The 11,608-nt window shown below is 37.4% G+C and overlaps 1 protein-coding gene across 1 annotated transcript; it reads left to right on the forward strand.

Moving 5' to 3' along the window:
- The first annotated feature begins 1,820 nt into the window (after window positions 1–1,820).
- LOC139310222 (ovomucoid-like) lies at window positions 1,821–7,672 on the forward strand. Its single transcript, XM_070934383.1, has 4 exons — window positions 1,821–1,875; window positions 4,303–4,331; window positions 7,162–7,271; window positions 7,609–7,672. The coding sequence occupies exons 1-4, from the start codon at window positions 1,821–1,823 to the stop codon at window positions 7,670–7,672; spliced, it is 258 nt and encodes an 85-aa protein (XP_070790484.1).
- Window positions 7,673–11,608: the final 3,936 nt, after the last annotated feature.

Here is an 11,608-nt window from a genome sequence, read left to right on the forward strand (position 1 = left end):
GAAATGGTTAGGCTGCTGCTTGGAACCTGCTGAAAACTGCCATGGCCGCATTTTCATGAGGGTGCGCAGCTGTACAAATTGAATCAGGGAATCGGGGAGGAAAACGCCAGAAAACACAATGCATGGAGGCTATGCTCTTGCGAAGTGGATTCTTCTGTGTGAGGGGTAAGGCAAGGTGCTCGCCGCCCAGCCTGCCCCTTCTCCAGACAACCCAGGCTGAGAGTGGTCACCTTCTGCTCCTGGCCCAGGAGACAGATCTGGCCAGGAGGGAAGAGAAAGTGAGACTGCAGAAAAGGAGGAGGAGGTTGCGTGGCTTTGTGAATTGCTTTGGGGAATTGGGGAGAAAAACGCTGGAAAACGCGATGCATGGAGGCAATGCCGTTTTTCCTCCCCAATTCCCCGAAGCAATTCGCAAAGCCGCCCACCCTCCTCCTCCTTTTCTGCAGTCTCACTTTCTCTTCCCTCCTGGCCAGATCCCAGCCCAGCCTACCCAGTCCAGTTAAATAGATAGGATTTGTTTTAAACTGATAAAAAGATCTGTGCTACCTGTTGTCAAAATTCAAATGGAAGTGAGGATGCCGCTGATCCTGATGCTGGTAGGCAGAGGCAGAATTCTTTTTTTCTTGTTTTCCTCCCCCAAAATTAAGGTGCATCTTATACTCCAAAAAATACAGTAAGTCTGGAATGTGCATCTGTCTTTGGCTGCTGTGCTGTTTTGTCGGTTTCCCATCCCCCTTGCCTATGGCAATTCGAGAGCAGGCCAGGGATGCTTTGCAAGTTGACACCTAAATCATGAAATACAAACAACAATTGATCAATCATAATATACCAGCAGGAAAAGGTAGTAGGAAAGATAAGAAATAAGAAGTTGGTGATGATGATGATGATGAAATGAGAAGATGGGAAATATGAGATGACATGGATAATAGACCGCTAGAAAAACTAGAAAAAATGAACAGAAATCACGGAGGGAATAAAAGGATATGCAGTTAAAGAATAGTGTCTCTAAGTTCACATCACAGAATTTCTTTTAGTGCAGTGATGATTTTACACTATCAATTGTTAATATAAAAGCAGATACCCTGTCTCTTCTTTTTACTTGCTGTTTCTGCAATGGGTTTATTTTTGATGGGTTTATTTTTAAATATTCATGCTCTCACATAGCCAGACATTAAAGATAGAATTATAGGACTTGCAGGAAATAGGTATTTTGCGAGTTGAACTTCATACGTCTTAACGTTGCCAAGGTTGAGAAACACCATCTTGGGTACTAGATTGCAAGAATACACATAGAGTAGCTCTTTAAAGAATGGTGAAATGGCCACATGCATTTTTCTCAGCTACAGCTATTCAGTTGTAATAGTAACACAATTTCATTGCTTTGCGGTCAAATTTTATAATCGGGATCATATCTAGAAACACACACTGAAGGTTATCATGAGTCTATCTAAGAATTGAATTCTGTGTATTCTTTAATATTTGTTGTTCAGTGAATAACGATATTTTTCACATTTCCCCTTTGAACGTATAAATGGCTTTCTTGCTTATGATTTATGACTTGCCAAATGTTTACTGTTCCCAAAGATTTGCTCAATATTTACTAATAGAAGCTGACTAACACAATATAATGGGGAAACTGAAAAGTGCCTATAGGGACTTGCAATGTCAACATTCTCTTATCTTCTTTTGATAAGGCTGTGGCAAAATGCTTATATATAGACATAAATACCCAGCTAGAGCTTAAACAGTACCTGTGTCTGTGATAGCTAGAAGCTATTTCAGTGGAAGAACTCTGGTGTGATTCATCCTCTTCTACCAACATGAAGGTGGCTTTTTGCCTGTTTTTCACCCTGGCACTCTTCTTTTTGTACTCAGGTAAGCCAAACATAGGATAGGATAGGATAGGATAGGATAGGATAGGATAGGATAGGATAGGATAGGATAGGATAGGATAGGATAGGATAGGATAGGTTGGAAGGGACCTTGGAGGTCTTCTAATCCAACTCCCCGCTCAGGCAGGAAACCCTTTACCATTTGAGACAATTGGTTGTCCAATCTCTTCTTAAAAACTTCCAGTGTTGGAGCATTCACAACTTCTGGAGGCAAGTTGTTCCACTGATTAATTGTTCTAACTGTCAGGAAATTTCTTCTGAGTTCTAGGTTGATTCTCTCCTTGATTAAGGACCTTGCAAAAGATCCTTTTCAGTTAGATGGCATTTTGAGACTTAGATCCACATTATCCATTTGATAATAGGCATTTTAAAGGCTCCTTCACAGGAATATTGTATTTATGACAGATTTCCAACCCCAAATTATAGCTGGCATTATATAGAAATAATATGAATCTTTAGAAATAAAATTGCAGCACTCCATAATCCTGACACCAATATATACCAAAGTTTAAAGACTAAGCAGCTTTGAAGTGTTAAAGCCCCAGAAAGCATTTCTGATGGTGAATCAAAACCTGGAAGCCCGGCTTTAATCAACTAAACCCTAACTACCCATTATACTTAACCCAACATTGTATTCCAACAAAAGGGTTATAAATTTAGATCCATTAAGTTGTTTTTGATTGTTTATGTTTTTATGTTGTCAGCTGATTAAAGAAATTGATATTTAATTTAATCATATTCAGGTCAAGTATTATTCAGTGATAGCTGTGTTAATTTGAATACATTTGCATTTGGAACAGAAAGAAATGCGTAAGATCAAATCTTTTTTTTTGCAGTGAAAAAAAATTACTAATTCAAACTATAGATTTTCTTTATATTGTTTATAGATTGGATCATTTATTTTTAGTTGCTCTTTATAATAGTCATTCTCTTTCTATTTTTGTGTATCACTATCTCCCTGTGATTGACAGAGTGCAAAATGAACTGCACCAATATGACTGCAACAGTCATATCGATATATTGTGTACTGAAGCAAGGTCTCTTCTCTAATGTGCATAGAATATTATTCCAATACCATCATACTTCCCCAGTCTAGAACCCTGCAGGAACTGGTAGTTGGAATCTCAGGATCTGAAGACAAAATAAGACTGTTAATTCTCAAAAACTAAGCTAAGTTTACCAACAATAGTAGAATAAGCAGAGAAGGAAAGATTCTATTCCTTGTTTATGGTTGAAATATATTTTACCCAGAAGCCTATGTAAAAAGCAGCCTTGAAGAATACAGAATGTTATTGTATGTGCTTCCTTAATTTAAAAACATCTGTTCTGAAGATTATGATATGGAATTGGCTGCCATGTTCTCTTTTAATCATCTCAGGTCTTATGGCTTATGAGCAAAAAAACAAAAAAACCTACAAGTGAATTTATACCTTATTTTTTAAGAAGCTGGAGGCCAACTGTTCACTATGCAGATAAGGAAGTTGTTATTGAATTTAATACAGAAGTATCATAATTCCATAGCTAAATATTAATCTGAAAAAGCTTTATCATCACAGTATTTGCAAATACATACCGTACATAAAGCACTGACATAGAAGAGTTATTAGATCCCTCCTCTGGTAGTGGAATCTGTGGATCAGAAACTGGCAGCAGAGACTTCAGAAAAATCAAACATGAAGACAGCAGGGGTTCTGCTTGTCACCCTGATGCTATTCTTTTATATGGGTGAGTCCCACATTATGAGTCCCACATCATAATTGCAAAACTTCCTTTCCAAAGAAGCCTCCCTCTTAGAAATGGACATATTCTGTATTGCCCATTGTAAATGGGCCATCATGTATTCCTCAGAAAGAGAGACGTTCAGGCATTCTAAACGCTTCTGCAATCAGAAACAATCCTTTAAATTAAGGATTCAGTGGAAGGACCATAATGAATTCCAAAGTGTACTATATGGATTTTATCTTCTTGCATGAAGAAATCACACATTGTTAGTTGATGAGGCATGAAAATCCCCATGTAATGAGGTAAATCTATAGGCAAAAAGCTTTCATATCACAGTAAGTGTTTATGATGTACACTTTATTCATGGCTCATGCAGAAATTTCACGAAGTTTCAGAACCTCCATCTAGTTTCAGATATCTATGGAAAGAAAATTGAAGATCATAAGATAATTGGTTCTGAATACATTTTGAAGGAAATATTTTTTACTTTATGCTGGATTGTTTTTGAAATATTGAAAATAATGTACACATATTGGTATCTGAATATAGGTTTCTTTTGAGAAAATAAAGGAGAATGTGAAATGAAACACATTCATGTTTATATAATTGAAGAAATGTTATCCAGTCAACCATTTTTCAACCTCAGCTTTGAATTTAATGTTTTCATATTACTGTTGTTTGGTTCTAGATTTTGTTACTGAAGCAATGGAAGAAAAGGTGAGTGCAATTGTGTCTTTTAAATACATTATTAAATCCATATTATTATAGCTGAAATTAAGATCAGTGCTTTTTACAGAGCAAAGAAAAATAAAAAGCAAATCTAGGTATGAAAATCAATTGCAATGTTTATTTTGACAGATTTACATGGTGCAGATATAAATTCTAATTCTAATTGTGTTCAGTTTCTAAGCTGAGAAATGGCTTGGCTATTAAAATGATGCACCGTCAGAAAAAAAAACCTTGGTTCAATATCTAAATTATTATAATTTTGCCAGAGAGATATAGGAAGGATTATTACTACTGCTGAGAACAGTCACCTATATTCATCAATTTGTTTATAATTAATTTGATTCCTGAGGATCAAAATTTCCTCAAGATAACGAACTGATCAGAGTAATCGAATTGAAAAGGGATGGCAAAAAACTTAAGATGTTTCCAAACCGAGTGAATGGATGTCAAAATGGCAAACACAGTTCAGTGTGAGTAAGTGTAAAGATACATAAATGTACACATACGGACATATAAATATTAGTACAAACCCTGATCTTCACAAATGTTTTTGTGTAATCTGAGTTGGTAGGTGATTGATTAAGAAAAGAATCAGCCCAATTTCCATGCTTGGAAGCATTAGAAAGGGGAATGGAAATGCATCAGACAAATATTACCATGTTTATACAAACCTATGGTGAGATCACTGGGTCATTCACACCTGAAAAAGGAAATTATAAACCAAAAAAATGTAATCATCAGAGTATTAGGAGATTGGCACAGTTCTCCAGGAGCAAAGCAAATACATGGGTTGGGTTTGTTTCTTTCACCTTGAAATAAAACTAGGTAATAGAAGACAAGTCTATAAAATCATAAATATCATGGTATACATGGGTAGATAGGGTTTTTTTCCCCATTTCCTACAATATTAGAACTTCCATTACAATTAAATCCAGGTAGAATCAGGCCTAATACAAAATGAAGTGCATTTCATTTTCATTCACATCATATATTTGAACTATGGAATTCACTACCATCAGAAATAATGATGGCCAATTTTGATTATTTGAAAAGATACTGGACAAATTCTTGCTCTATTTATGACACTTATAGCTGGAATGAAGGACTGTTGGATGCCTTTAAGAAAGCATTCATAGTTACAAATGGAAATCACAAACGGAGATCACAACTGAGGATCAAAACACAACAAAGGCTCAAAGCTGCAATCAAGTAGCTGTAGTATCTCGACTTGTTCTGAGATCAGGATTTCAATCCTTCCAATCTGAAGAGTCTCATTAGTAACTGAAAGGTGATAGTTTCAGTGATAACAAGGTTTATAAATCTAGATAATGTAGACTATGGATATACGTAAGATTACCTTTAATCTGTTATAGTTTCATTGGAACAGATGGTATGGTTCAGATTATTCCAACTTTGTGCTAACTTTACTGGAATAAGTTAATGGACTGAAGAAATAGAAGCCTTGCTTTGTCTCAAATGAATCTATTCCATAATCCATAATCCCTGTTCTACATTCTTCCTGTGAAAACTGTCTATGCAATTTGAACTTAGAGCTTCTAAGTGATCCATTTAATGATATTCCACAGAAGAGGTTTCTTGCCCCCAAATTATTTAGATTTAAACAGAAAAATTGAGGATAAGATTTGTTGCTCAAGAATAGGTACCTGCCTTGGGCTACCTTGTATTACCTTAAATATGTCTCTGTTAGTTCAACTTTAGTTCTTTTGCAATTAGTAGAACAAGATAATAATGGCTGATCTAGGTCTGTAATCAGTAATCAGCTGAATCTGAGGTCTTCAGGAGTTATGTTACTGGATAGACTATAACTGCCAGCCATCCCTGAGAGCACAGACAGTCAGCGAGGGAAGTTGGGAGTTGTAGATTTCTGATTTTCATCTCTGATCTAGAGTAAAAACCAGCAATCTTCTAATTAGCTTCAATGTAGCCAATTGTGAGGGACCATTTATTTTGTTTGGAAGAATGAAAGCACATATATATAACCACCTAACTTACTATTAATGAAATTCAGCTGAATAAGATACAGTTCTATCTAAGATTCCCAAAGTTGCTTTTTCCAAAAGGCAACTGGACTTCCTTGTTTATTTCTTTGAAAACATTTTGCTTCTCATCCAAGAAGCTTCTTCATTTCTTGGATTAGAAGCAAAATGTTTCCAAAGGAAAAAGAAAAAAGCAGCTTTTGGACAATCAAGGCCTGCATGATGGAGGATCTCCATAGACACTCTACCTAAGATGTTACAGACCAGGAGTGAAATCCACTGAAGTCTGCTACTAGTTCTGTGAGTCTGCTACCAAGCGCACGCTTTGTGAGTGCATGTGCACCTGAGGCGCACTCGCACAGTGCTAAAAAAGGAACATTTTGAACATTTCCGAGTCTGCAAAAGTAAGTAGAACAGCGAGGGGGGAGGAATCCACTGTGCCACGCAATTTAGATTAGCTAGAAAGCAGGAAATCCGATGATTCTAGCTAATATAAATTGTGCGTCACAGCTGATCGTTGCCGAGCTGATCATCAGAAATACTGGTTCACCCGAACCGGTAGCATTTTTTACTACCAATTCGCCTGAACTGGTCCAAACTGACAGCAATTTCACCCCTGTTACAGACCTCTCTTAACTCCTCTGGAAGAATGATACAGACCCTTTATCCTTATAAGGGAGTGTCCTTCAAAAAAGGAACATTTTGCTGATGGAACAAGTAAATCCAACCACCATATTTCTGCATAATTAGTTTTATAACAATTAAACGTTTATTATTTCAATCCTAAAATTTGAAAAAAAATATATTGTTGCTTTCTGCAGATTCAATGTGGTGATCAGGTGCAAGAGGCCTGTACTTTGGAGCTTCGACCACACTGTGGTTCTGATGGTGTAACCTATGCCAACCGGTGCTTGTTTTGCAATGCAGTTGTGTAAGTATAACTTTCATGTTTTGGAAAATGAAAAACAAGTGATGCCCAGAACCACTGTGTACTTTGCTCTCAGCATGTAGGGAGTTTAAGATTCTTATATTTGATCTCATCTTGCTTCCTGACTAAGGATTTTCTAACATAAATGAACATTAGAAATTGGAGAAAGGGGCTGTTTTGTCAAATGAAGTGGCCAACAGAAGATGCTGAGTTCTTCAATTTCAATAGACCTTACATTGGGGGTTAATGCTTCTCATGCTTTTTCTCTTTTTATTCATTTAATAATGAGTAATTTTACATCTTCTGAATTTTCACATCTCACTTTGATTTGTCTTACCAGGAGGAGTCGTGGAGCACTTAAACTAAAGCACCATGGATCATGTGAGGAAATCAGGAATGCATAACCACTGTACTAAAAAATCAACTACCGTCCCAAATCTCTTGGTCTCTTGCTCATCCACCATCATAAAGAATGCTATCTTTCTTTCCTTATTCTCTAATTTTTCTGAATATTTCTTATAATCTGTAACATTTTAACTGTTTAGTAAACAAGTAAGCAACACGATCTGTCTTTTTTTTTTAACTTCTGCATTCGGTTTATATCATATAGATATAGTAGTTCTATAATATATACTGTGTTTCCCTGAAAATAAGACCAGGTCTTATTTGAGGGGGGGCCCACCAAAATAAGCACTAGGGCTTATTTTTGGGGAAACATGATTTCAGGGTGATCAGCCCAGCTGGGTGCCCCATCCCCCAGCGCATGCACAAGAGGTGGCAAGCATGCGGGGACCAATGGTATCCACCAGCAGCTGCAGCACTCCGGTCCCTTGGTCAGTGCACTCTGGGGCTGTGCAGCCCACGCAACGCAAGTGAGTTGATTCCCTGTCCAAGCAGCAGATGGTGGCAGAGGCGTGGGGGAGGGGAAGCATGTGATCCAGACATGCCATGCAGGCTACGGGAAATCCAAGAGTCAGTGGGATGGAGCGAGCAGATGGTCACAGGAGGCTCGTCTTCATACTATGGCAGATGGAGGCAGAGGTATAGGGTAGAAGGCAGGTGATCCTGATGCATCACATAAGCCACAGGCAAGCCAGGAGATGCAAAGATGAGACTCCCATGGCTGTCCACCTGATCCAGCCCACTGATTCTTGGCTTTCCCGTGGCCTGTGTGGCATGTCCAGATCGCCTGCCCCCCCCCACATGCACACACTTCTGCCTCTGTCTGCTGCTGGTGCTGCCACACGAAGACGAGCCTCCTTCAGCCACCTGCTACTCCAGCCCACTGACTCTTGGGTTTCTGGCAGTCCATGCAGCACATCCAGATCACATGCTGGCCCCCCGCTTCTACCTGGACAGGTAATCAACTCACCTGCACTGCATGGGCTGTGGCTGCTGTCAGACACTGTAAGCCCATGTGCATTCACCTCCTCCTTTGCTGGCCACTCCCATCCCCATTCACTAGGGCTTATTTTGGGGGGGTAGGGTTTATATTATGTGCACACTTAAAAATCAGGATAGGGCTTATTTTTGGGGTAGGGCTTATTTTCAGGGAAACCCAGTAATATATACATGCAATTAAGTTTATGTAAACATCCACAATTATATTTACTAAATATAAAAATATTAAACTTTATTTATTTATCAATCATTTTAATATGTACCTTTATCTAGTGATTAAGTAAAATTCATGCTGAACTACTTGATATGGTGTGGCTCCCTCAGCTAAGAAATAGAGATGAGCACTGGCCCCTAGTGTCAGAAATGACTGGATAGGGGAAACCTTATCTTTACATATATATATATGTAAATATATAAACAGAAAACAAACCAAACCAAGGACCTAATTAAGCTGTAGCTACTTTGACTACTGTCACAAATGGAAGAACACCCATCATTAGGAATGTAGGCTCATCATTATCTTAATAATATTACTAATCTTTGTTCAGAGAAAGGGCACAGAAGCATATCTGGTTTCCTGATGGTATGGAATTGCACACACAGAATTTTTATAAACCAAGCTCAAATTCCCATTGAACTATGGAAACTCACTGGTTAACCTTGGGCCAGTAATTATCTCAGCTTAACCTTTTGTAAGGGTTGTTACGATGGTAAAATTGAAGATACCTGTTCTTTTGCTTTTTTGCCAATTTCTTCAGCAACTTTTGTCAATATTTTATTATCATAAGACATTTCTGCTTCTATTCACTGAACCTCAGTGCTTATTTGCTGATTAAGTGCTAGAGACTGGGAGAAATTCTTATTTTTCACTAAAAACAGAAGTTGCACACCTTGAAAGAGATTGCAGTATATTATAGAGTTTAAAGTATGTGTGTGTACCTATCGTATGTACAGATTCAGTTAACTGAATCAAAGAGATAAACCATTTCACATTTGTTGATCTTTAAATGGCTAGTGCAACTATTCTTGGATGGAAGGATGGATCTCTTTCAGAACATTCTGAAATTCACAAAATTTTCAAAAAATAAATGGCACAATGTACAAAATTACTACTGTATTCTTAACATGTATTTCTAAACGTGACAAGATATTTTCTCATGGACTCACTCTTATTTGGTTGCAGAATTTTACAAACAATAGTTTTCCATAGAATACTAATTTTCTCACATCTCCCAGTCTTCTTGTCCCCACATCCAAGGAAATCTACTAAGAAGAATAGTTCATAATACCATTAAGTGTAGAATGTAGAATGGATTTCATTAAGTACAATGGAAAAATGAGTATAGGCTGTATTGTTTGGAAGGGAAGTCTCAGTTCCTTAAAAAAACCACACAAAAAAAACAGGCTTGCCAAACAAAAGGAAGTTGTAGATTTAGCTCTTACTCTTTTACTGTATGCCAATCTATATAAAACTGAGTGTCATTCACTCCTAAGAAGCTGGCTGGGGAATTGTGGGAGTTGAAGTCCACAAGTCACCAAGGTTAAGAAACACTTCTCTAAAGTATATACACATTTACAACCCACTGTGTAAAATGTCGGGCTATTAAATATGCCCTGAGAACTCCTTAGTCAGTTTTGAAGTTTACTAATTAATTACTGGAAAACTGTTAATAACTTTATATCTGAAAAAGGACTTTTGCCCTTGGCTGCACCACAGCAAATAAAGTGATTGGAATCATTCCATACGGGATCATCCAGAAAACTTAACACTGAAGGACTCATTGCAAATCAGATTTCACTTTTTATAAAGCTCAAAAGCAGAAAATTGTCATTTGTGGAAATAAACAAATGGGATCCAGGAGAAGGGCTTTCTCTGCCATGGCTCCTGCACTTTGGAACATTTTACCCTGAGGTGATTGGTTCCCATCCTTCTGTCTTTTTGTAGGAGCCTGAAGACTGGCTCTGCTATATGGCCTGGGGCCATAACATCGCATTGGAGGAGGTAGTTGAATTAAGAGGCAACACCCTCCCCCCTCCCCCAGTGTATTGTGTTCCTTCCCTCCCCATCTTTTAACTATATTTTATCTTGATTGGGATCTTTATTTTTATTCTTTTACAGATATTTGTTAGGATTTTAATGTTTTAATGCTGGAAGCTGTCCAGGCTCATTTGCTATGAGATGAGCAGCAAATAAATTCAACAATTAAATAAATAAACAACGAACAATCCAATTTTCTGTATGTGGCAGAAGAATCTGCTTTCAAATAGTAGAACTGCAAGAGACATCTAGGCAACTGATCAAACCAATATATCCAAAGCAACTGCTACCTTTCTAAGATATTCTGCAAATACACAGAAAAAGTACATTGTAGTACTTTATTAAAGAAAGCTTATTTGGATATGTCATGTCCATTGGTTAAATAATTTCATTCATAGTAGAGAATACAGAAAGGATCACGTGGTATCTATTTTCTATGGATATATATCTAAAAGAATTAAGCCGCTTTAGGATTGACCATGCTAATCACACACAGTATTGCTCACCATGATTATGGAAAGTCCTGTGCATTTTGATATGGGGGTATAGATACTGTAAATTCTTTGAATTTCTACATTAAGTTTTCACAATAAACTCGGGGTTTTTTTCAATCTTTGCTGATGTTTGGTAAATATCAAGCCATATTTTTCATTGGCTGTATTAAATGATGCATGTGCTTGCTTTCATCCAGATAGAGAACTTGACTGGGGATGTAGTAGATGCAAACTATATTGGAAATTACGACACAAATTTTCCAATTTTTTAGGTAAAACTGAGGGCAAACCAACACGGGCTTTAGAGGAGAAAAGAACACTTACAGGTCTCTACAAACTTCCCCAAATCTGTGCCTTCTAATTGAATTGGATTCTAATTCATAGTGGCTGAGAATACTACAAGTTAT

Source organism: Pituophis catenifer, unplaced genomic scaffold (assembly GCF_029215685.1).
Source record: "Pituophis catenifer annectens isolate HBS135680 unplaced genomic scaffold, rPitCat1.0.hap2 SCAF_2, whole genome shotgun sequence".
Taxonomy (NCBI): domain Eukaryota; kingdom Metazoa; phylum Chordata; class Lepidosauria; order Squamata; family Colubridae; genus Pituophis; species Pituophis catenifer.